Source organism: Pantherophis guttatus, chromosome 6 (assembly GCF_059756535.1).
Source record: "Pantherophis guttatus breed Tessera chromosome 6, ASM5975653v1, whole genome shotgun sequence".
In the NCBI taxonomy this organism is placed as follows: Eukaryota; Metazoa; Chordata; class Lepidosauria; order Squamata; family Colubridae; genus Pantherophis; species Pantherophis guttatus.
In genome coordinates this window covers 844,911-871,619 of record NC_142068.1, presented here as the reverse complement: position 1 = coordinate 871,619, position 26,709 = coordinate 844,911, and the positions used below count along the sequence as shown (strand labels likewise).

The window sequence follows — 26,709 nt, the reverse complement described above, 5'->3', positions numbered from 1 at the left end:
TACAGCATTGCGCCTTCGGTCTAGATTCACATCACACCCTGAACAATATATTGGAGCTGCTTGGTAGCGATGCAGGCTCAGCTCCTACAACACAGTCCTAAAAAGGAGAACTGAACCAACTCTGAAGGGCCCTTGGTGCTCTCTGAGCTCAGTGGTTTCCTTGCAGACGTTTCATTACCAAACTAGGTAACATCATCAGTGCTAGCAGGGAGAGGGGTTTGCTCTCACACCACTCCCTACTAACACTGATGATGCTGCCTAGTTTGGTAATGAAACATCTGCAAGGAAACGACCCAGCTAGAGAGCATCAAGGACCGTACAATCCTCTTCCTCCTCCTCCTCCTTTCCAAAAAACCCTTCTAACACTGATGATGTTAGCTAGTTGGGTCAAGAAACATCTGCAAGAAAGCAATCAAGCTCAGAGAGCAATAAGGACCCCGTAGTCCTTTTCCTCCTCCTCCTCCTCCTCTTCCTCTCCACCCCTCTCCTTTCTAGTTTAGTAATGAACGTCTGCAAGGAAACCACCAAGCTCAGAGAGCACCAAGGCAGCCCACCTGCCTTCCTCTACCTTCCTCATCATCGCCACAACCAGCCCTCCCCAAGAGGGGCCCCTTCTAAGCCACAGACACCAATTCCATGCGAAGACAACTTCGGAGAGCTCTCATTCACGCAACACCCTTAACCTGCCTTTCTTTGTTTATTCCATTTCTATAACGGCCCATCTCAGTCAATGACTTCCGGGCAGTTTGCAGTTCAAAAAATATATTACACTTAAACATTTTGAAATAAACAATAAGAGCATCCAAAATAAATCAGCAGCCGAGATTCTTGGCCAGTCAGCAATGCAGCCAGCAAACGGGGCTCTTGACACACTCGGGGGCCCAGGCACACACAACGCAGCCAGGTTTTCAGGGTCTTAGGAAAGGCTAACAGGGTTGGGGGGCGTTCCATAGAAGGGGGCCACGTCTTCTAGTCCCTGCCAGCCAACACTTTTGCGGGTTGAATTAAGCCATTTTGTGGGTTCATACAACACAATAACACTAACAAACGGGACCTACCTGTGCAACACACATGCAACCTGAACCAAGGTGAACCCTAATCAAATACAGGTTGTCCTCGACTTACAATTCATTTAGTGACCGTTCAAAGTTACAGCAGTGCTGAAAGAAGTGAATTAGGATTGTTTTCCACGTTTACGGGCATTGCAGCCTCCCCATGGCCGCGTCATCCAAATTCAGATGCTTGGCAACTGGTTCATATTTACGACGGCTGCGATACCCCGGGGTCACGTGATTCCCTTTTGAGACCTTCTGACAAGCAAAGTCACAGGGAAGCCAGATTCACTTAACGACCGTTCCACTAACTTAACCATTGTGATGATTCCCTTAACAACAGTGGCAAGAAAACTCGTGAAATGAAGCAAAACTCACTATGTCTCACTTAGCAACATAAATGTTGGGCTCAATTGTGGTCGTAAGTGGAGGATAACATGCCTCACATGAATGCAGCCATTTGCACGTTGGTGCCCCAGCTGGGCGAAGGGCAAGGACTGGGTTATGGGTGCCCACAGAAGCCCCTCCCTCCCTCCGAGTGGGGGGACATCTTTCAACCATGTCTCCTGCGAAGAGCCTTGGACCCCGAGGGGATCCGAATGAGAGCTGGGCAGTGACCCAGCCCGGAGGGGGTTCCCAACCTCAACAGAAAAAAAGCAAAGCACAACTGAAGTGTGAGAATGAAGTCTGCCGTTGTTGGGTTGTGTAGAGCTAACTCAAGCGCCTTCCAAGCAAATGCCAAGCAGAAGCAATTCCAGCTCTTTTGCTCTGAGCCCACTCAGAACAGCTGGTGAGAAAAAGCCTCCCAGATATGCTGAGGAATCAATTCCTGCACACACACACACACACACACAAACGCACACTACACACCTGAGATCAACACCAAGGGGCCAGGTCTCTCTGTCTTTTAATGGAGGGAGAAGGTCAGCACGGGTAGAGGGAGCCCCAATTAAATGGAACCGGATCTAATTGGAAACACAGCTTGGACTGGGAAGAGACCCATAATCGAACTACAATCTCCAACCAAGAACCAGGCGCGAGAAAACTCCCAAAGTCCCCTTCCGGAGCAGCCTCAAGAGGAAAGATATCTCCAACAAAGGAGAATATTTACAGCTCAGGGTGGAGTAGCACTGATGATGTTACCTAGTTTGGGTAATGAAACATCTGCAAGGAAACAACCGAGCTCAGAGAGCACCAAGGACCCTTCAAATATATTCCCATTTTACAGGCAGAGACATTGAGATCCGGCCAGAACCAGAATTACGTGCAAATGACAAATAATGGCTCTCCTTTGGGTCAGGAGGTCATAGCTGCCAGGGCGCCCCTTGTTCCCCCACCCCCCCAAACCCATCACAGCCATCAAACTACCTCACACACCAATTCAAGGGACTGACCTAACACACCCAACCACAAAAATCCAAATCAGGTTTAAAACCAGCAGAGGTTAGCCTGAGGACTCTGCCTCTGCTGACCGAAGCCTGGGGTCCTTCCTTGGCTCAGCGGGACCCTCGACCGGGGCTGCCGTCCCTTTCTGCTTCCACAGTTGGGGGGCCACTATCCAGTCCAATGGCAACTTGATGCAGCATTTACTTCTGGGCAAACTGCAGTGAACAGACCCAGCCAGATCTGAAGCTGGAAGAGCAGCCTCCCCCCCACCCACAGAAGCCCCCAATGGAGCCAAAAGGGCAGGGGGGCCCGGTTTGAAAAATGGGGGGAGGGGGCCATGTTCTCCTGGTTCAGAAGCCAGCCAGCATTGTGCAACTTCTGAGGAGGTGATGCTGGGACCCTGACTCAGCAATCCAGGGGGAGTTTGCACACCTAAGGTGCCCAACCTTCTTAAGGAACGGCCCCCATTCCTGGAATACCCCAAACGCTCCAGGAACCCAGCAGACCACGACGGGCCCAACTATAGAACAGCCAAACGGCTTTCGTGTGAAGGCAGCCACGACTCCCTTCTTTGCGGGGACTGAGCACCAAGGGGAGATCCGGGGGCGGTACCCAGGGGCTTCTCCAGACGGTGAGCGGCGGCAGCTGCTGCGGGAAGACCCAGAGGGGCGAGGGGACGGGCTCCAGCGCGGCCGGGAGACCCCCGCACGACCCTCGCCGGGCTCCGCAGACGCCGCGCGTTCAGCCTCGCCCAGGATCAGGAGTCGCGCAACGCCCGGCAGCCGAAAACTCCTCTCCCGAGCGGGGGTCGCCCAACAGCCCCAAAGCCCCCCCGGGAAGCCCAGAGGAGATGGAGCCTCCCGCCTAGGCGCAGTCTACCTGCCGGACTCACCGGGCCTCCTCCGGACGTGCCTCTTGCGGCCGCTGCAGAAGCGCACCTTGCTGAAGACGCCCAGCACGTGCCTCTCGCAGAGGGAGCGCCCGTCCTTGCTGGGGCTGGAGCGGCGCTTGGAGGCGGAGACGCGCTCGCTGTTGGACTCGCGCGCCTGCCGCTTCTGCCGGATCAGCGAGCTGGCGATGGCCGCGGCCATGGCCGACGGGGCGGGCAGCGCTCACAGGCCGCCGGCCATCCTCACCGCCCGCCCCAGCCCCAGCCCCAGCCCCAGCCGCCCCAGCCGCCCAGCTCCATCCGCCCCGGGACGGCCCGACCGGCGCCCTCGCCCCGCCGCCGCCCCCCAGCCCGGCCCCGCCGCCCCTCCGCTCGGCGGCTCCGGGAAGGAGCGGCAGGAGGAGGAGGAGGAGGAGGAGCCGGCGGGGTCCCGGGCCGCCCGGCCTCCCCGCCGCCGGCCACGCCTCAGCGGCCCGACGGGGCGGCGGCTCTCCCGCACTGCCCGCCCGGCCTCCCGGGGCAGCAGCGGCTGGGCAAGGCGGCGGCGGCGGCGGCAGGAGGAGGAGGAGGCGGCGGCGGACCACAGCCCCGCATCGCCAGGCCCCCCGGCAGAAGCTCCGGAGCCCAAGCGGCGCCGCCCGTCCTCGCGCTGCTGCTGGCGGCGGGGGAAGGCGGGCTCTGCCGCGCGCCCGCCCCCCGCCGCCCCGGCCCCGCATCGCCCCCGCCCCGCATCGGCCCGCGCGCGCCGGAGCTGCTGCGCTGCGGAAGGGAGAGCGGCGGCTCCGGGGCCCCTTGGACGCAAGCCTACGTGACCGCGGCCCTGCCCTCCCCGGCTCGCCTCTCCCGCAACCCCCCCCCCCCGCGGCAGGGACACCCGGGCCGCCCCGTTCGCCTTGGCTCGGCCCCGGCGCTTCCATGGCTGGTGGGCGCCTGCGGGATCTCCTCGGAGGGCCCAGGATTTAGCCAGATTCCCAAGACAGCTGAACCTCGGACTAACCCACTATGTTCATCTTATTTATGCCGGGGATTTCCATTCTGATTTCTGATTGGTTTCTGTTCCGCGGAGCATGGCTTCCCACCCGGTTCCCCCCCTGCCCATGTGAGACCCTTCCCAATTCTTTGGTTTTACTGCTCTGAAAAAAATTCAGCAGACTTTCTCCTTGATTTAGACCACAATGCAGCCCCGAATTTCCATTGCTAACCTCGGCAGTTGTTGAGTGGATTTTGCTGTGTTTTATGACCTTCCTTGCCACGGCTGTTAAGCTAATGATTTTCGTTGTTAAGCGAATCTGGCTCTCCCACTGACTTTGCTCATCAGAAGGTCACAAAAGGGGATCGAGTGACCCCAGGATGCTGGAACCGTCATAAGTACAGGCCGGTTGCCGAGCATCTGTCTTTTGATTGCGTGACCCTAGGGATGCTGCAAAGGCTGTAAGGGTGAGAAATGGTCCTAAGTCACTTTTTTCAGTGCCGTTATAACTTTGAACGGTCACTAAATGAATGGTGGTAAGTCGAGGACTACCGGTGTTGATATTCCTGTTGGTGCTGGAGGCCGTGGTCCTTTGCATGCAGAGTCACATGCTAGGATGAGAAAAGACCCCTGTAAGTCTTTTCATTTAATTTTTCCCCCATTTGGGTTCAGCAAGTCAATGGCCGCCTGGGTTTTGAGGCTGGGGGTAAAGCTGAGCCGATTGGAGGACGGCTGACTAGGAACCTTCTCAGAGGAGGGGCAGGTTCTGCAGTCCTGCTTCTAGCACAAAAACCTGACGGCTGATCTAAATGGGAGGGAAAGTGAATAGGAATTAACTCAGTGCTGAAAAGAAATGACAGATCTGAGGATGAGCGGAGCCGTCCGTCAGCACAATAACACTGGACAATGGCACTTGAGTGGCATGAAAAGAGAGACCTTAAGATGGGCGGGCCATCCATTTTATAAATAAATACAGGTAGTCCTCAACATACGACCACAATGGAGCCCCAAATTTCTGTTGTTAAGTGAGACATTGGTTAAGCGAGTTTTGTCACATTCTATGACCTTTCTTGCCACTGTTGTTAAGTGAATCACTGCAGCTGATCAGCCACTAACCTGGTTGTTAAGTGAATCTGGCTTCCCCTCAGACGGTCACAAAAGGGGGTCACATGACCATTGCAACCATTGTAAATATGAGTCAGTTGCCAAGTGTCTGGTTTTTGATTACGTAACCCTAGGAATGCTGCAACAGTCGTAAGTGCGAAAAACGGTCATAAATCAGATTTTTCACTGCTGCTGCAACTTCAAACGGTCACTGAACGAACCATTGTAAGTCAAGGATTAGCTGTAAATAAATAAACAGCACAAAAGGAAAGATCAAGTTCCAAAATTCCATTTTCTTCCAGTTCTGGAAAGGAAGACATTTGGGTGGGAACCGTGTGCTTTACTCCCAAGGGTAAGAATCGGATCACAACACAAGCAAAGAGCCACGGAGGGAAAGACGCTGGGCCCCCATCCAAAGAGAAATCTATGTTCCTGCCTCCCCAATTGGTCCTGCTTTTGTATTGATAAAGAAAATAAATCCCGTACCCCAAATTCCCGAAAGCCTTCCAGGGGAGAGCCCCAAATGCTAATATCAACCAGCTAGAAAGAGAGACTCAGTAGGAAATGACTTTTCTAGGTTCCCATTCACAAAGATCAGCCCTCCCCAAACTTGACGACTCCCCATTCTGGAGAAAGATTTTCCTTCGGCAGCTCAAACAACAGCTGGGTTTCTTGCTCCAAAGCCGTCCGATTGGCAGCCCCACCAGAGAATCGCCATGAGATGCCAGCTGGAGGTCAGGGCTGTCTGCCTACACCCCCAAGGATCCCTCCGGATCAAAGCTAAGTACTGGACAGCACAGTGTTTACAAGGCTGCGTCTGCTGCTCCTCACACAGCTGGCTTTGCTGTTTTCCATAACATCACAGAATCATAGGACTGGAAGGGACCTTGGAGGTCTTCTAGCCCAACCCCCTGCCCAAGCAGGAGACCTGATTCCATTTCAGACAAATGGCTGGCTGCTCCCTTCCTAAAAGCCTCCAGGGAGGGAGCTCCCACAACTTCTGATGGCAAACTCTTCCACTGATTGATTGTCCTCCCTGTCAGGAAATTAATTCCTCCTTAGTTCTAGGCTGGGTCTCTCCATCCGTTGCTCCCCCTTCTCCTGCCTTCTGGTGCTTTGGAGAATAAATGCCCCCCCCATTTCTTTGTGGCAGCTCCTCAAATATTGCAACACTGCTATCATGCCACCCCTCCTCCTCCTCTTCACTAGGCCAGACATATCTTTATTCCCTGAACCATTCATCATCATGTGGTGACCGTTACAAAAAAAGATGTTGAGACTTTGGAAAAAGTGCAGAAAAGAGCAACTAGGATGATTAAAGGCCTGTAAATCGTATGAAGAACGGTTGCATAAATTGGGTTTGGCCTGTCTAGAGCAAAGAAGGACTGGGGGTGACAAGATAGCAGTCTTCCAGTATTTGAGGGGCTGCCCCAAAGAGGAGGGGCTCAACTTATTCTCCAAAGCACCAAAGAAGGCAAGGCAAGAAGCAGCGGATGGGAACCAATCAAAGAGAGAAGCAACCTGGATTGAAGGAGAAACTTCCTAACAGGGAGGACCATTAACCAGTGGAACAGCTTGCCACCAGAAGTGGTGGGGGCTCCATCACTGGAGGTTTTTAAGAAGAGACAGGACAGCCATTTGCCTGGGGTGGTATAGAGAATTTTCTCTTTGCAGATTCGAGCTACTTCCATTTTTTTATACTTGTCCTTTTTTTGTCTTTCAATAAATATAAATAAATATGTGAAACAGTATATACCGTACTTCAGCGGGCAAGGAACTTCGGATAGAATACAATGCCTGAGCAATGCAAATAAATGCGGATGAACTGTTGAAATGTTACATTGAATTACAAAGTGAAAGAATTTTGTTTATAAAATGAGGTATGATTGATACTTAACTCCCGATAAATTGCCAAAGATGTATAAACGTGTTTCAAAATTCTCTTGGAAATGTAATTCTAAAGAAGGTACTTTTTACTGACTTTGGGGAACTTAGGACAAAACAGAGCCACGCCAGGCCCAGATCCATGTTATAATGCAGAAGATTCTTAAAATTAAAGTAAAATTGAAACCTGAAGTTTTTTTCTTTTAGGATTATTAGATGAGGGGTTGGGAAAAAAATGATTTGGAACCTTGTGCTCGAAACAGGGGGAAAATGAACTCTTGTCTTAGGGTTTAGGTTTGGGTGAAGCTAGCATTGGTAAAGGAAAAATTGACAAGAAGATTTATGTTACAATTGGATAATAATGATGAGCATGTAATTATTAAAATGTATAAAGGTTTGTCGAACTTTGAAGCAAAGGAAGTACATCTTAAAGAATGTGTGAGAATTTGGGCTAAGAATTTTGAATTATAGTATGCAGATGGATCAATACAGATGGATACGTAGTTAAAAGGACTGAAATTTGCATTGTGTTATGATCTTAAACAGAATGTTTATAAAATGAACTGTATTGTGAGTATATCATCCTAGAGAAATTATTCAGAATGCATAAAAGCATTTTAAATGTAAGTTGGGAAAATGAGCAATATGAAGGGACATTTAATCATGCTTGGTGATCAAGTAAAAAAAGTTTTAAAAAATTAGAGTCATATGCACATCATTGGATGCAGAGTATTTTAAAAATTAATATCCAATTAAAGTCGGAACTTTGTCCTTTTAGGACTAACAAATAAAAGGAAAAAAGCCATGGAAGATTATTTCAATATATGATTATTCCTTATTTTAAGGATAGAGAGGTGGAGAAATATTTTGGGAAAATGACAGATCTTTCTGAGATAGATATATTCATTTCTTCGATCAAAGAAAAGACACTATTTGCATTTATTGCTGACTAAAAACTTCTTGTGGACTTTTTGCATAAAAATGAAAAAAAATGAACGTGTAATTTGCGGCTTTGATGATTAGAATTAGAATAGATTATAGAAAGTTTTATGATTCAACTTGAGAGAGAGAGAGGTTAAAATATAATGTATTTATTGCCGTGAAAAATATCAGAAGCCATTTCTTTATATATATTTTATTTCTTTTCTATTTTTCTCCAAGTTTTTTTCTTTTCTCTTGCACTTTTTGCTTTATCTTCAATTTCTCTTTTTTTCTTCCTTACTTTATATTAGTTTCTGCTAGATTTTATCTTCTTTAGAAAAGAAGCTTCAATCAAAATCACATTTAAAAACTAAAGGATGCGGATGGATGTTTTCAGGCAGTCCTCGGCGTACGACCACAATTGAGCCCAAAATTTATGTTGTTAAGAGAGACAGTTGTTAAATGAGTTTTGCCTCATTTTACGACCTTTCTCGCCACCGTTGTTAAGTGAACTGCTCTAGTTAAGTTAGTAAGATGGTTGTTCGGTGAACTTGACTTGGCTTGTCGGAAGGTCACAAAAGGGGATCATGTGACCTCGGGATGCTGTGACCGTCATAAATACAAGTCAGTTGCCAAGCAATTTTGATCACATGGCCACGGGGACACTACAATAGTCGTAAGCGTGAAAAACGGTCATAGGTTTTTTTTCAGTGATGTTATTACTTTGAATGGTGACTACATGAACAGTCATAAGTCAAGGACTACCTGCAAATTGACACTGAGTCCTCAGACCTACGACCATTCTTGGCAACCTCCAAAGATAGGATAGATAGACCCTGAATAGGGGACTTAGGACCCAAAGTTTTGGCATCTGTTCCCCCCACCCCCACCCCAGTCCCTCCGATCCCATGACCCCATTTGGGGCGCTGGACAGCTGTCCCTCGCTGATGTCCCTGTCCAACATCCTGTGACTTAACCACTTAACCAAATGTTGCAAATGGGCCAGTCCTGTGATAACCCGCTTAATGACCAGTACGACTTGCCATTTGTAATTCTCAGCTCAATTATGGTCGTAAGCCAAGGATTTACCTCTATTAATGACTGAAAACTCTTTCTGGACCCTTCTTAAAAAAAACAGAAGAAAATGAACTTGCAATCTGGGGGTTTTGGTCATTAGAAAGGATGGACTGTGGAAGGAATGGAATTATCTTCTGTGGGTAGTCCTCAACTTACAACTGTTCGTTTAGTGATCGCCCAAAGTTACAACGGCATTGAAAAAAGAGACTTACAACCATTTTTTCACCCTTATGACCGCATCCCCACAATCACGTGATCAAAATTCAGACAGTGGGCCACTGACTCACACTTAACGACAGTTGCACTGACCCCTTTTGTGACCTGACAAGCGAAGTCAATGGGGAATCCAGATTTACTTAACAACCGTGTTACTAACAAATGCAATGATTCACTTAACAACTGTGCCAGGAAAGGTTTTAAAGTGGGACAAAATTTGGTTAACCACTGTCTTGCTTAGCAATGGAAATTCTGGGCCCAATTGGGGTCATAAGACACAATGAAATATAAATGCATTTGTAACTGCTGTTTCTTTATAAATCCTTTTTCCTTCTTTCTCCTGACTTTTGCTCATTATTTGACTGATATTTCTCTCTCAAGGTTTGTACTGTTTTTATTCTCCCAAGTATGACTTTAATAAAAATCACACCCGCCCACCCACAGATAAAGAGAAGGGATTAATGTCTCTGCCACTGTCAAGGCGCTGTGGAAGAAGGAATGTTTCTATTTATTTTCTGGAACTATTCCGACCAGTTTGCAGCTAACACAACTGTTGTGTTTCTGACATCTGCTGTTCAGGTATGAAAACTGCACTGACTTTCAAACTGCATCTAATTGCAGAAGAGTCCTTTAAAGGAGGGGCCTCCAGCCGTGGCCCCTTTAAGACTTGTGGACTTCCACTCCCAGAATTCCTCAGCATCTGGGGGGCCCTGCTCTAAGGCATACGTACGACCCCTGATTCAGGGATCTCCCTAGGATCTCTGGCCTCATTCTCCTTCCCCACCACCTCCGCCCCATTCATTCCCACCTCAGAACAGCAGGGGAACATGTTTGCCAGTCTTGAGGATTCAGTTCTACCTTACAGGGTTGTTGGGAAGGCTACTAACAGAATGTGAAGTGCTTGAATATTCCAATAGGTTAGACACTGCTAAGAATCAACAGCCTTTCAAGATGCATTCATAAGATTCACACAGCAGAGAGTTCCCTTTTCGGGTTAAGAGACAGAGAATGCTACAGTCGTTGTTCTCTGAGCTTGGTGGTTTTCTTGCAAATGTTTCATGACCCAGCTAGGTGCCATTATCAGTGCTAGAACGGAGTCGGGTTATGCTGTATATAAATAAAAGGAACCCCCCCCCTCCCTTCTAGTACTAGTTGGGTAACAATATGCCTGCAAGGAAAACAAGCTCAGAGATCACCAGAGCCCCCACAGTCCTCCTCCTCCTCTCCACAAACCCCATCCCTTCAGGCACTGATGTTGTAACCTATTTGGGTCATGAAATGTCTGCAAGAAAACCACCAAGCTCGGAGAATACCAGGGACCCCACAGCCCCCCTTCTACCTCCTCCTCCTCTCCACAAACCCATCCCTTTGGGCACTGATGATATAACCTAGTTGGGTCATGAAATGTCTGCAAGAAAACCAAAGAGCACCAAAAGATCCCCCCAGTTCAACCCTGAGCTACAAAGATCCTGATGGTGCCAGCTTTAACGACTCCAGCAGAGGTTGGCAGCTCACTGTGCAAAGCACAATTTCCTTTTTGGACTCCTGCCTTTCTGCCCTGCAATAGCACCGTTTGCTGAGGGTCTCCCGAGAAAGATCCTGGGGGGGGTCAGCATCTCCACCGGAGCCCCTCCAACAAGGACCCCAAAGAACGGCTCTGTTGCTGTGGCCAGCTCTGCCTCCCAAATTCAGGCTGGGTGCAACCAAGCAGGAGTCGAAAGCAGCTTCCTCGCTGGCTGCTGCTCCGTATGACCCACTCCCCTCCCGGGCTCTTGTCCATATCTCCCTCACCCCCTCTCAGCTCCTGGGAAAGCCCTGCGGAGGGGGATCCCCCCCACCCACCCCCACGGCTCAAGCCGTAGCAGCCGCCCTGCTTAGAGCTGCCATCTGCAGCCCCAGCCCTGCTTGTTGAGGAAAAGCAAGGCGGAAGCTCTCTGCTGTATTAATATTTCATGTCTCCCAGGCAGCCTCCTCGCGTGGAGCAGATTATTAAAATTCATCTGGAAGGGGAGAGGAGGAGGAGGAGGAGGAGGCCTCTGGATCTCCCCACGGCAGCCTTCCTGATCTTGAGTAGCAGATCCCAATCCCCTCGCCTCCCACAGCTAAGCTTGTCCGCCCACCCACCCCAGAATTCAGTCTCTGGAGGGTCCCCTGAGCTTGTCCCAATTTCTGTGAATCCCCCTTATGGGGCGGGGGGGGCTCTAGATTTAGGCAGTTGGAAGGAGGGGGCTGATCTATGCAGCAGGAACTGGTTGCAAACCACTTTGGTTGATGCAGCCTCGACGCGGCCTTTTTCTTCAGCCACAAGGTGCCGAGGATGGGTTACGGAGTCTTCCAAAAACCTTCCGTATCAGGGCAGTGATTCTCTCTCAGCCTGGTTCTGTTTTCTCAGAGGAGACCTTTGCATTGCCTGTCTCGGATCTCCTTGGCTTGACATAGCCAAAGAGTTTGGGATTTTTAGTTCTCTTTATTTAGTTCACAAAATAGATTCTGAGACTCCAGAAAGACTGCAGAGAAGAGCAGGAAAGACAATGAGGAGACTGGAGGATAAAACATACGAAGAACGGTTGCAGGAATTGGCTACGCCTAGTCTAGTGAAATGAAGGACTGGGGTGACACAGGATAGCAGTCTTCCAATATTTGAGGGGCTGCCCCACAGAAGACGGGGTCCACCTCTTCTCCAAAGCCCCAGAAGGCAGGACAAGAAGCAACGGATGGAAACTCATCGATCGGTGCTGGCAGGGCCTGGCTCACCCCAAGAGGAGAATCATAGAATCTGAGGGCTGGAAGGGACCTCGGAGGACTTCTAGTCCAGCCCTCTGCTTGAGCAGAAAACTCTCTACCATCTCAGACAAACAGCTGTCCAATCTCTCCTTGAAAACCTCCGGTGATGGAGTACCCATGACTTCTGGTGGCAAGCTGTTCCACTGATTCATTGTCCTAATTATCAGGAAATTTCTCCTTAATTCTGGGTTGCTTCTCTCCTTGCTGAGTTTCCATCCACTCTTTCTTCTCCTGTCCCAGGAGTTTTGGAGAAGAGGTGCACCGCCCCTGTCCTCCCCCCCCCCACCTTTCCTGTGTCAGCCCTTCAAGTAGTATTGGGGGATGGTTCTGATGTCTCCCTTAGTCCTTCTCTGCTGACCAGTCAGAGCCAAAGCCTGGCAGATTTTAGGCTGGGGGAGCCGGAGGAGGAAGCAGGTTCTGCCTGACAACAGACATTCCCTGCCTCCCTTTCCAAGGACTCTTCAACCCCTAAATCAAAGCCGGGGCTGAGGAGTGACAGCTCGGCCACTGGAAGTCAGACACAGCAATGGCTGCCTGCAATCAGGGTTGTCAGCCAGCATATCCTTCCCGGAGCCCCACAGGGGACGTCAATTCCCTGGTGGAAGGTTGTTTTCACGAAAGCTGCCACCGAGGAAGCCCTGGAGAAAGGCCATGGCCCGGGGGAGGCCTGGGGAGGGGGGGGTTTCCTGGAAGGCTGCTGCCATGTCACCCCCGGTCCTTCTCTTGGCTAGACTAGACAGACACCATTCCCTCCGACACTGCTCCTTGTGTCGCTTTCGTGGCTCTTCCCTGCAGGCTCCACCTCTTTGTGGTATTGGGGTGACCAGAACCGGACACAGCGTTTCAAGGACAGCCAGTCCTTGTGGTCCTTACGTCGACTAAAGTAGAATTTCTGTGGCTAAGTGAGAAATTTGTTAACTGAGGTTTGTCCCATCTTATGACCTTCCTTGCCACAGTTGTTAAGTGAACCACTGCCATTGTTAAGTTAGTCACACGGTTGTTAAGTGAATCCAGCTTCCTCGTTGACTTGGCTTTGGGGATCACGTGACCCTGTGGGACACTGTGACCGTCATAAATATGAGTCAGCTGCCAAGCATCTGAATATAAATCATGAGACCATGGGGCAATGCTGCAATGGTCATAAGTGTGAAAACTGGTCGTAAGTCACCTTTCTCAGTGCCGTTGTAACTTTGAACGGTCACTAAGTGAACAGTTGTAAGTCAAGGACTATTTGGATGGCCTCACCAGTGCAGTATGAAGCCGTATTAACCCAAGTTTCCCTCTGCAGAGGCAGGCAGCCTGGGGTGGCTGGTCCTCTCCAGGAGCTCTGTAGCCCAACCCCCTGCTCAAGGCCAGGGACCCTATGCCAGTCATGGCCAACCTTTTCCGGACCGAGTGCCCAAAGCAGACATGCACGAATACGTGCGCACCCAAACCCCCAAATTGCAAAGCGCTCATGGCCCCAGCGCCTGCGCAGCAGAGACCCAAAGACCACCTGGCCAGCAGGAGACACCCATGCATGCATGCACGGCGGGGCAGAACTGGGGCCACGGCTTGCGTGCCCACAGAGAGGGCACTGTGTGCCACCTCTGACACGCGTGCCATAGGTTCGACATCACGGCCCTATACTGTCCCGGACGAATGGCTCTTCAGTCTCTCTTTAAAAACCTCCAGCGATGAAGCCCCCACAACTTTAACTCAAGGAAGTATTTTCTTTAACTCCCAAAGAAAGTTTTGAAAGAACAGCCCCTTCCCCTCAGCATCCCAGTCACGAGCCCTGCATTACCGTTCCTCTTCCCCCATCCCTTCCTATTTCCTATCCCTTCCTACTGCAGGCAACTTCTGTCGATCACCGGCTGCCAGCAGTTTGGCAGATCGAATCTCACCAGGCTCAAGGTTGACTCAGCCTTCCGTCCTTCCGAGGTGGGTAAAATGAGGACCCAGATTGTTGGGTGCCATAGGCTGACTCTGTAAACTGCTTAGAGAGAGCTATAAAGCACTATGAAGCAATATATAAGTCTAAGTGCTACTGCTATTTGATGCCCTTAACAGAGCAGATGCCCATCTGATCTTTGGCACACATACAGATGGGACATTCAGCCTGTTTTGGCTTATTTGGCCAGCCGTGATAAGTCAGGTTGTCCCTCTGGTTGCAAAATGACCCCTTTGTCTCCCTGGGGCCAGATCAAAGCTGGCTGGGGGATTCTGGGAGTTGAAGTCCACAAGTCTTCAAGTTGCCAAGGTTGGACACCTCTGCCATAGACCCTTTCGCTAATGGGAGGGAGGCCAGCATGGGGCACCCCGATCTTCCAGACCATGCAGGACCTGGAGAGGCCAAAAAAGTCAGTATGAAAACCGTTGGGGACCTAAATGCCAACTGCATTTGCCAGCTCTCCTGTTTTGCTTTAGAAGGGCAGGGATCTGCTATAATAAACAGTGAATGAGCAGAAAAATTCCTGTTTTTCGGAGGGAGGGAGGGAGGGAGGGAGAGAGAGAAAGAGAGAGGAGGGAGTTCTTGCCGGACAGGTCCCCACACCTGTGAGAGGATCCCACCCCACCCCATCCTCCCTGCCTCAGGAACCCCCAGGTCTGCCCAACATCAGCACTGCTGGACTGGAGAGCAGCTTCCCTCTCGGAAGGAGGCCCAAAGCCCTGGCAGTGCCAGCTCGTCCCTGCTCTGAGCAGACCAGAATTTTTCCTATGGTGCCAAGTCAGGCTCTGCCATCTGAGGTGCAATGCTGCCCTCCTGTGGCCAATTGGAGCACCTGCCACTCAAGGCAGATTTCTGATCCAGGACTTTCTGCTGGACACACGCCGGACTTTCTCTCTGCTCCTCCACCTGGGGACAGGTGAGAAGACCCAGACAAGACTCTGATGGATTGTCAGAACCCCCCTTTCTTTTCCTTCCTACTTTTCCCATCTTCCTAAATGACCAGAAAGTTTTGAGGGGCAAGTGAACGAATGAACTGGAAAAAATGAGAAGTATTTGCTATATAATGTCCTTAGTTTTCACATACCCAGTAACTTCATTCATTATTCCACTTGCAGTAAGTCTCCTTCTGTCATACAGGTAGTCCTCGGCTTATAACCACTCATTTAGTGACTATTCAAAATTAAAACATCACTGGAAAAAGTGACTTACGACCATTTTTCATACTTACAACTGTTATAGCATCCCTATGATCAAAATTCAGGCCTTTGGCCACTGACTCGTATTTATGACGGTCACAGTATCCCAGGATCATGTGATCCCCCTTTACGACCTTCTGACAAGCAAAGTCCATGAGGAAGCCAGATTCACTTAACGACCGTTTCCCTAAGTTAATGACAGCAGTGACTCACCCAACAACTGTGGCCCCAAAGGTCATAGAATGGGATAGCGTCCCTCAGTCTTGTCCCTCTAGGGACAAGAGAGGAGGCTTTGCCCCTGTGAGAAAGGAAAGGAAAGCATCAAGCCGGGAGGCAGCCACTTATGCTGGTTTCCATGGGATCCAACAGGGATCGTGAGAAATTCAGGGACCAAACAGGACCTCTGGAGTTTCTTCTGAGTAGTTTCTCTCTAGGTAACCCTCGACTTACAACAGTTCATTCAGCGACTCTTCAAAGTTACAACGGCACTGAAAAACTTATGACCATTTTTCACACGTACAACCATTGCAGCAGCCCCAGAGTCAAGTGATCAAAACTTTGGACACTTCATAAATGACTCATATTTGTGACGGTTGCAGTGTCCCTCGGTTACATGATTTCCCTTTTGCGACCTTCTGACAAGCAAAGTCAACGGGGAAGCCAACGACAGTCATTCACTTAAGAATTGTGGCAAAAAAGATCATAAAATGAGGTAAAACTCACTTAACAATTGTCTCACTCAGCATTGGCAATTGTAGGCTCAATTGGGGTTGTAAGTTGAGGACTACCTGTATTGTGGTTCACCTACTGACAGACTCTTGCTGGACTAAAGCAATTATCTGCATAACTAAACATATCCTCTGTGAACTGAATCAGAACAGAGCTGGAAGGGACCCTGGAGGCCTTCTAGTCCAGCCCTCTGCTCAAGCAGGAGATCCTAAACTGTTCCAGACAAGTGACTGTCCAGTCTCCTCTTAAAAGCCTCCAATGTTGAAGCACCCATAAGTTCTGGTGGCAAGTTGTTCCACTGGCTAATTGTCCTCACTCTTAGGAAATTTCTCCTTAATTCCAGGTTGCTTCTCTCCTTGATTAGTTTCCATCCATTGTTTCTTGTCCTGCCTTCAGGTGCTTTGGAGAATAGCTTGATCCCCCTTCTTTGTGGCAGCCCCTCAAATATTGGAAGACTGCTATAATGTCACCCCTAGTCCTTCTTTTTTTCTAGACTAGCCAAACCCAAATCCTGCAACGGTTCTTCCTCTGTGTTAGCCTCCAGGCCTGCTAGGGAGAGTCCGTCCTTGCTCTCTTCCTGCCCTCCCCCCCAGACATTCCCAGCTCTGCTGTCTCTTTGTCCTCTTGGAAGGACCGTCCCTCCCTCCCTCCCTCCCGGGACTCTGGATTCCACCACAGGGAACCAGCAAATAAAAAGATAGAAGCCAGTTTGGAGAAGGAGACTCCTTGGCATCGCTTGGGCTCCTGGCGAGGGACGCCTGCCTCCTTTCCTTCAAGTAGGGCTATTCTGCATGTGAGAACAGGTCGGTCTGCTGGGACTGTCCCCATAAAGTAATTAGAAAAGGGTCCATTTATGGAGATTCTCAGCCGTTCAGGTTGTCCGAAAAGTTCTTTTTTTTTTCTTTCAAAAGGCAACTGGACTTTCTTTGTTTTTCTTTGGAGAAGTTTCGCTTCTCCTCCAAGGAGCTTCTTTGGTTCGGACTGAATGGTGGAGGATGGAAGGATTTATATTCCTTGCAGTCCTCTGCTTGTTAGCACTCCCTCTGAGAGTCCTTGAGGCCACTTGGGGGTTTTTCCGTGCCCTCAGGGTCACCTGAACAGTTTCCAAGGAGAAAACAAAGGAAAGCTCAGTTGCCTTTCGAAAAAGCACCTTTAGGACAAAATGATGGGTCCTGCTTTGGCACCATCAGGTCTCTGCCCCCCAACCCTGCAGAGAAGGCCCTCTCTACAACCCCCACCCCCACCCCAAATCCAAATCAACCGCACAGCCAACCAGAGACAGCACCAACCCACGCAAGTCCCCCTCCCCAGCAGCAGTTCACCTCCCAATGACCCTGACCTGATGCAGTCTCCTTATTTAGAATAGAATGGCGCTGGAAGGGACCTTGGAGGTCTTCTAGTCCAACCCCCTGCTCAAACAGGAGATCCTAGACCATTTCAGACAAAGACACATCACAGGACTCATTGATGACTCACCACTGACCCATCCCAAGACCCTCACTTGACACCCCCACACCTGAAGCCCTTATAAACAGAAGGCCACGGACAGCCCCTAAGGCAGGGGTCTCCAACCGTGGCAACTTTAAGACTTGTGGACTTCAACTCCCAGAGCTTTGCTGGCTGAGGAATTCTGGGAGTTGGAGTCCACAAGTCTTAAAGTTGCCACAGTTGGAGACCCCTGCCTTAGACTCCGCTGAAGATGTTACCTAGCTTGGTAACGAAATGTTCAACAACCAACCCACGTTCGAAGACGGAACTTTCACCTCCATCCTACACCCAAATTACAGTATTCGCCACCATTGCAAAGACCCTCCCTCTTTTGTAATGCAACCTGCCTGTGAGGGGTGAACCTCGATTGTGGCCAAACGCACCCCTCCTCGCCCCTGTTCTTAGGACCCCTTGAGCCAGAGGGGGAAAAACAGGTATTCAACCTGTGGTGCTGTCGTCACACCTCTAGGGGGCACCAAAGCCATGTGCTGCTGCTTCTTGCATCCAGCAGGGACCGGAGTGGAGGCTGAGCCTGGCGGAAAAGCCTTCCCACCCACCAGAGGAGGAGGGTCTTTGGGGGTCTTTAGCTCCTCTGAAACAGCCATGTCCTGATTCAGGACTTAAGAGGGTGGGGAACCCGCTAGGCCAGCCTCCGAGTGACCAATGACACCCCAAGCCTGCAGGGACGGTCAAGGGACCGTTCAAAGTTACAACGGCCCTGAAAAAAGTGAGTTATGACCATCTCGTGACCCCCTTTTGCGACCTTCAGGCGAGACCAGCCCCATGGGGAAGCCCGATTCACTTAACAACCATGTTATTCATTTAAGAACTGCGGTGATTCACTTCACAGTGGCAAGAAAGGTGATAAAATGGGACATAATCTACTTAACAAATGTCTTGCTTAGCAACAGAAATTTTGGGCTCATTCGTGGTCATAAGTCAAGGACTGCCCGTACTCTGCTACTGTCCTGTAAACCGGGTTCTGCAATTGGGAAGGGTCGGGGCTTCCCGCAACTGGCCGGCATCTTCACCCAAGGAGGTCACCTTGCCCGAGCCTTCAGGTTAAGTGGGGGTGGGTCTGCAGGGGCCTTGGGGAGCCAGCTGCAGAAGGGAGAAGGGGGGCCCTGGGGTGGGGGCCATTCCCATCTCAGGATCCTTCCAATCCCAATTGGCAGCTGGGAGTGGGATTTGGGGAAGGGGGACGCAGGTATGTTCCACAGAACAGAACCTCCAGGGAGGCCACTGCCCCTTCTAACCCCACAAGCCGCTTCCCCTGGCTTTGGGCAAGAGGATGGACACCCCCCACCCCAGACTAACGGAGGTTAAAGGTAACCCGCATTGGGTGTCACACAACGTGGCCAAGACCCCTCCCCTCCCCTCCCTTTGAAGGGTGTTGGGAAGGGACCCCAAGGGGCAGCCAGAAACCCTGCAAGGCAGCCGTGGGGGTGGGGGGCTACAAGCAGGATGGGGACCTGACTGACCCCCTGGGCTGACTGGGGGAGGGGTAACAGCAGTGGCTGTTGAGATTGCACAGGGGGGGTTGGGGAGGGGGAGGCAGGGCTGAGGCAGGCAAGGTCTCCCACCATAGGAAAGGAGAGTCCAGGTGGTGGCAGGTTAAGCAACTAATCGTGGTAGAGAAGAAACCACAAAGGAAGCTGCTGAAAAGCCAGGCGAAATTCTCTCAGGAACTCCGATCATTTGTCTGAATATTCACCCAGTCTCTCTGCCATCCTAATCTTCCCTCAATTTCTAACCTGTCACCCATCTACATCCATCCATCCATCCATCCATCCATCCATCCATCCATCCATCCATCCATCTATCTATCTATCTATCTATCTATCTATCTAATCTATCTTTTTCTTTCTTTCTTTTTCTTTCTTTTTCTTTCTTTTTCTTTCTTTTTCTTTTTTTCTTTCTTTTCCTTTCTTTCTCTCTCTCTCTCTGTGTCTGTCTATATCCATGATGGTGAACCTATGCACGCGTGCCACAGGTGGCACGCAGAGCCCTCTCTGCAGGCACGCCAGCTGTTGCCCCAGCTCAGCTCCTCCGCGCATGCCCACGCGCCTCCCGCCAGCCAGCTGGTTTTCGGGTCTCTGCTGTGCATGTGTGGGGTGCATGCAGGTGTCGTGCGTGCATGGGGTCGCGTGCACATGCAAAGAGCAGGGCACATACGGGGGGTCGTGTGCATGTGCACGGGGGATGGGGTGCATGCGGGGTTGCACACGCATGTGCGGTGCATGGGGTGCACGAGGGGGGCAGGCATGCACATTTCATAATGTGTGCGCGCACACACTTTCAACACTCAGTGCTGAGAAGTTTAGCCATCACTGGTCTATATCTATCTATCTTTCTATCATCTATATCTATGTATCTCTTTAAATCTATCTCTATTCATCCATCAATCATCTATTATCTCTGTCTATCTGATCACTGTCTACTATGATCTGTCTGTCTGTCTATCTATCTCTATCATCTCTCTCTCTCTCTCTCTCTCTGTCCATCTATGTATCATGTACGTCTGTCTGTCTGTCTGTCTGTCTGTCTGTCTGTCTCTGTCATGTATCTCTGTCTGTCTGTCTGTCTGTCTCTATCTCATCCTAGTTTGTTTAGGCCCTCTGGCTGGCAAAGAGCCAGCATCCATTTCATGTCCAGGACCTGTGAAGCCCTTATTTCCATTTTTATTTTATTTTATTAACAACCTGTAATTGGATTTGTCTTTGTAAGTCAAGTGCTGGGTCTCTTTCTGGAAATGAGCTTCCCCGACTCTTAGCATCCCTTTCAGCATCTGGAGCATCAAAGAGATTAATAAAGCTCTTGCCTGAATTGCTCTCACTCTGTGTGTGTGTGTGTGTGTGTGTGTGTGTGTGTGTGTGATTTGTGTGAAGGAAAGAGATCCGAGGCCCTGCCAAATCAGCATCCATTAAAGAAGACAAACGGCACCTCACTCCAACAGAGAAACAGCTCATGATGGGGGGAGCACATGGGGGGGCTGTATCCCCCCCCCCATCAGCTGCCAGTCCTGCCACCTCCCAGGCTGGCATCACGTCTGCTGGGCTGGCTACAGACGCCTCCGGGGGTGGGGTGAGGGCCTCTGGGGCAGACATGATCTAAGCGGCCTCAGCCCCGTGCAGAGTCAGTGACGAGACCTCCGGGTGGGGGCTGCCCAGAGGGAACTGCACCTCTCCATTTGACACCCCCCCCCGCTGCCCCTTTTGTGCCCGATGGGGCTGTCGCTGCAGCTGCTCTGCTTAGGATTCAGAAGAGCCAAGCCAGGACGGAGAGCCGGCATCACGAGGCTGGGCTGAGCCCACAATTTTAATCAGCCTTTTTATCTCAGCTTATCAGCTGCCGAGAGGAGGGGGGGTCTCTTCTCTTCCCTGGGAACTCAGGGGCCTTGGAGTCCACAGGAGCGGAAGCCAAAAGTCTGGGCTCTCCAGGAATCAGATTTGCAGTAAGAAAAAGGCCGCACATGTGATGCACTACAAGTCCCAGCATCCATGGCTGGGAGAACTCCCTTTCCATTAGCCACTGCTACACGGAGGTTTCCTGGCTTCTGTGCCATGCATTGCAGCTCCTGGCGCCTCCTGCCCACCCTGCTGGCCTCTCCTCTGCCCATCTGGCAATGCTGAACTACAGAGCCCGGCATCAACTTCTGGGGATATGTTTGCCCAGCACCCCCAAGCCCCCCAAATCCAGCCAAGATGCAGTGCCCAAGCTTAGCCCATTGGGGAAATAGGGCACCTGGGACTTTAAAGCAGTACCTGTCCAGTGCAGGAAAATCAGGAAGTCCGGGCAGTTTAAAATGGATATAAAGTTTACTGCAAACTCACCCTCTCTAGAAGAATCTGAACTACTAACGGTCAAAGCAAATTAGCGGCAGATCAGAGTCCAGGGGACTCAAAGGGGGCCCGACTTAGATCTCTTGTGGGCACAAAGGGACTCAAGACTGATGACGTGCTTGACCCCTCCCTCAGCTTGGTCATCTCCTCCACCACCACTTTATACTGCACTGGTGAGGCCACCCTTGGTGTGCAAGTGCCAGCCTCACCCATTGCCCCTGTGGCCATTGTGGGTTTCCCTCCAGAGCACCCTGAAGAGTCACAAGCACCGCACCGTTTGTCTTCAGAGGCAGAAAAACTCTCTTCCTCAGACGCAGAGGGGGGATAGGTTATCCCGTGGCTCAGGAAAGCTTCTCCCTGTCAATCAAAAGTGGAATGTGCCAATGGTGCTCCCGGCTCCCTCTTGAGTTTGAGTTGAGTTGAGTTGAAATACCGCTCTTCTACAGGAGGCAGTTCAGAAGTGAGCAAAGGAAGGTTTTACACTTAGGTAAGAAAAACCAAGTGCACAGGTACAGGCCAGGTGAAACTTGGCTCAACAGCTGTAACTGAGAGGGATCTTGGGAGTCGTAGTGGACAATCCCTGAAATATGAGCCAGCCGTGAGCTGCAGCTGTCCAAAAAGCCAACGTAATCCTCGGCTGCATCAACACAGGGATAGAATCAAGATTTTGGGAAGTGTTACTACCCCCCTGTACTGCATTAGTGAAGTCGCACCTGGAATATTGTGTCCAGTTTTGGTCACCCTGATACAAAAAAAAGAGGCTGAGACTCCAGAAAGAGGGCGGAGAAGAGCAACCCAGATGATGAGGGGCTGGAGGCTAAAGTGTACCAGGAAGAGCTAAGGGAACGGGGTACGTCTAGTCGGACAAAGGGAAGGACCAGGGGTGACATGATAGCAGATCAAGGTTTCCCTGACCAGTGTCTGACTGACAGGGCTGGTGCTCATCTCCATTTCTTGGCCGAGGGAGCCAACCTTGTCCGAAGACATTTTCCATGTGGCCAGCGTGGCTCTACACCAAAGGCACGTGAGATGCTGTTATCTTCTCACCAAAGGGGTACCTATTAATCTACTCGCATTTGCATGCTTTCAGGCGGGGCGGGGGGGGCAAGGAATGGGAGCTCACCCCATTGCTCAGAGTTTGGGTCCTGAACCTAGGCTGTCACCTTTCCAGTTCACAAACTCAGCTTCTTTAATCACTGAGCCATCAGGCCAATATTTGAAGGGCTGCCATAACGGAGAAAAGATCGACCTATTCTTCAAAGCCCCTGAAGGCAGGACAAGAAGCAATGGACGGAAACTCATCAAGGAGAGAAGCAACCTGGAATTAAGGAGGAATTTCCTAGCAGCAAGGACAATTAACCAGTGGAACCGCTTGCCACAAGAAGCTGTGGGTGCTCCATCATTGGAAGGTTTTAAGAAGAGACTGGACAGCCACTGGTCTGAAATGATACAGGGCTTCCTGCCCGAGTAGGGGGTTGGACTGGAAGACCTCCAAGGTCCCTTCCGTTTCTGGTATTCTGTTAACCTGTTAAAAGATTGTGACCCACACCTCAAACTTCCCCCCTCCAGCCTCCCCCTTTTGGGACATTGAGAACATCACAAGGAAGAGCCAAAGGAATCGACCCCTCATGATTCACCTTGCTCCAGCCCCCTCCCTCTTCCCAACCACCTGGAAGGGCTGCCTTTTCCCTGGAGCCTTGGGCCTGCTGTGTGTGTGTGTGTGTGTGTGTGTGTGTGTGTGTGTTACACAATCTTGTCCCTTGAGTTCCGTATATGTGGGCCTTGGGTGGCTTTTTCCCATGGAGTTGCCTTTATTGTATAATGTTCCTTTAATCATGCGTTACTCACAATCACCTTTTTGCAAGTGGGGTGGCAAAAGTACCAATTCTATACATAAACAAGTAGATTAAAAAGTGGGCTCCTTTAAAAGGTCTTTCAGCATTTAGCAGACTACAATTCCCACAATTTTGGGGGAAAACCAAGACAGCTCAACTTGCATGAAGGCAACAAGGATTCCCAGATCAGGACACACACACACACACACACACACACACACACACTCGGCTGTGCCAGGATCGCCTGCCGCCTGAAAAAAGTTGGCTCTAATTTGTGACAGAAGGAAAATATTGTGAGCGTGGGGAGTTTTTAATTCATTCTATTTCTTGTCAGTCAAACCAGATCAAATGTATGACTTCTGCTTTGTTCAGACCCTGCCTGGTTTTTCTGTCCTGCTTTTGCCATCTCTGGTTGTGTCTGAAAGGAAGACAAGAGCGGTTTTTGCCCTGGAAATAGTGATAATTGTATATGTGGCTGAATCCCTCACCCCACACCTCGTCATCTCTGGGCAGCTCCCAATAAAGGCAAGTTTCAAACTGAGTCATTCAAAATGATGATGTCAGATAAAACCAAGGAAAACAAAGGAAGTTAACAACTAACAGCTCTTCAACAGTTAACAAAACAACAGGAAAGGACCCTGGAGGTCTTCTAGCCCAACCCCCGGCTGTAGCAGGAGATCTTATACACCATCCCAGACAAATGGTTGTCCAATCTCTTCTTAAAAAACCTCCAGCATCCTAAACTCCTGGAGGCAATTTGTTCCACTGGTTAATTGTCCTCACTGCCAGGAAATTTCTCCTAGGTTGCTTCTCTCCTGGATTAGTTTCCACCCACAGTTAAAAGCCAATTTAAGAGGATGGGTTTTAAAATGAATGAAGAGAAGATTTCAGCTGCTCAACTCTGCAGGGAGTCTTTGCTAAATAGCTGAAGTGGAAACTAAGGAACCTTGACCACCTGACACCATCATCCAAGTTCATGACCAGCACAGTGGAACCTTGCCAGTTGGTGTCCGTAGATGTCATGGGATGTGCGAAAGGCCTTGGGAGACAGGACAAAGAGATGCTGCCCAGGGAGCAGGCAGGTAAGAGACCACTGAAGCCCACAGCTGCAGAGTGATTGAGGCAGAAGGCTCAGAAGAGACCCTCCCTCACTTCTCGGGCTTGAAAGGAGATGGGATGGAGAGAAGAATTGTACTTTCAGACTTGCAAGATTCTGTCAAGGTTATCAGGCATGAAAAACCAGGCCCATACATGAAAGACCAATTAAACAGATGTCCTGTTACTCATGCCTATGCACACGGGCCTTCTCAACTAACGGTTAGCACCTAAGTTGGACTTAGTTTGCTTGTGACTACATAAGGACTTCTCTTTTGACTCCACCACCAGATTCTGCCATCTCTTCTCCTACACACTCCTTCCTCTTCATTCCCCATCTCTCTCCCTCCCTCCCTGCCTCCCTCCCTCCCTTCCTTCCTTCCCATCTTGTCAGGTGCAAAAGATCAGGTTCAAATATGAAGGTCCAATTAAACCTATTTATTGCTAAAGAGCCTCTGCACCGGAATCTTCTCACCTGCTAGGAGTTAGATAAGAGTCATCCATACTCAAGGAGAGTTGGACTTAGTTTGCTTGTGGCTACATAGGGATTCTAGCAGTGGTGAAATCCAAATTTTTTTATTACCGGTTCTGTGAGCATGGTGTGGCTTGGTGGGCGTGGCTTTGTGGGCATGGCAGGGATAGGATACTGCAAAATCTCCATTCCCACCCCACTCCAGGGGAAGGATACTGCAAAATCCCCATTCCCTCCCCACTCCTGGGGGAAGGATATTGCAAAATCTCCATTCCCACCCCACTCTGGGGCCAGCCAGAGGTGGTATTTGCCGGTTCTCTGAACTACTCAAAATTTCTGCTACCGGTTCTCCGAACTGCTCAAAATTTCCGCTACCGGTTCTCCAGAACCTGTCAGAACCTGCTGGATTTCACCCCTGGATTCTAGGCTGATTGCTCTTTTGACTCCTCCCCAGGATCTGCCATTTCTTCCCAAACAGTGTAGCTTTATAATACAGTAGAATTAGCTGACTGTGTTTCCTGTCTGATCTACCTGGTAAGGATGGCATCATCTTTGCAAGTCTGAAAGTAAAATTCTCCAACCCCCATCTTCTTTACTGCCCAAGAAATGAAGGGAAGGTCCCCTCTGAGTCCCTTGGCCCAGCCCAGCTGTGGGCTAGGCTGCCTCTTGCCAGACTGTTTCCCGAGTTACATCTTTTCATCTGTCTGCCAAGGTTTTTCTCGTGTGCCCTTGTAGGAGATGCTGGAATTCTCCTTCCCCTCTCCCTAATTTTTTTCCCAGGCTCTAGATTCCTTCAAATATGTGGAAAAGCAGGACTCCCAAGACCGTCCCTGTGAAAAAGACCCAGCAGGGATGACTGAGCCAAACCGCACAGGGGCCAGAGGGGCTTTTGGGGGGAAAGGCTCACAGCTGGAGTCAGAGGCAAACGCTGGAGCCGCGAAGTCGGACGGCATAACGGCAGCTCCGAAATAGAAGCTGGGAGCCTTCCAGAAGTGTGCCTTGTCAGCTGCCCAACCGCTCGACAATCACTGCAATTGCTCTCGCCAATTAGTCCACAATCTTGAATGCAGCCCCCACCCCCAAATCAAGAGTCTTTTGTGCTATTCTGGGGACAGTTTCCAATCAACCGTTTTCAGTTTCAAATTCAAACCAGTGCAGTCATCAGAAAGCAGAGAATGCTGGAGCATGGGCGGGGGGGGGGGAGACAGGGAAAGAGGGAGAGGAACAGAGGGAGGGGGAGGGGAGAGAAAGAGAAACAGAGAGAAAGACAAAGAGAGAGAAAGGGAGAGAGACAAAGGGAGAGAGAAAGAGAGAGGCAGGGAGAGAGAAAGAATGGGAGGGAGAGGGAGAGAGAAAAGAGAGTGAGAAACAGAGAGAGAGAGAGAGAGAGAGAAAGAGAGAGGCAGGGAGAGAGAAAGAATGGGAGGGAGAGGGAGGGAGAAAAGAGAGTGAGAAACAGAGAGAGAAAGAGAGAAAGAGAGAGGCAGGGAGAGAGAAAGAATGGGAGGGAGAGGGAGAGAGAAAAGAGAGTGAGAAACAGAGAGAGAGAGAGAGAAAGAGAGAGGCAGGGAGAGAGAAAGAATGGGAGGGAGAGGGAGAGAGAAAAGAGAGTGAGAAACAGAGAGAGAAAGAAAGAGAGAGAGAAAGAAAAAGAAAAAGAGAGAAAGAGAAAGAGAAAGAGAAAGAAAGAGAGGGAGAGGGAGAGGGAGGGAGCAGACCATTCTTGGCTGAAGAAGTTTCCAGATTCTTCCTCCTGGGGACAAACGGGGAGGGGGGGAGGCGCAAGCGGAACCGAACGGGAGAAGCCCATCAGGTCAATGAGAGGCACCAGCCTCA

At 50.3% G+C, this 26,709-nt stretch overlaps 1 protein-coding gene across 3 annotated transcripts in view; it reads right to left on the bottom strand.

Moving 5' to 3' along the window:
• The window catches only part of FGF12 (fibroblast growth factor 12), a 162,030-nt gene that overhangs the window by 72,845 nt on the left and 62,476 nt on the right, over positions 1–26,709 (bottom strand). The window contains exon 1 of one of the 3 annotated variants that reach the window (XM_060694428.2): positions 3,331–3,624. The exons of the other annotated variants lie outside the window; for them this stretch is intronic. Within the exon in view, the coding sequence (XP_060550411.1) occupies positions 3,331–3,529 (199 nt within the window). The 5' untranslated portion in view covers positions 3,530–3,624. Of the gene's footprint in view, positions 1–3,330; positions 3,625–26,709 lie in introns of those variants that run through there. 3 annotated transcript variants of the gene reach the window in all.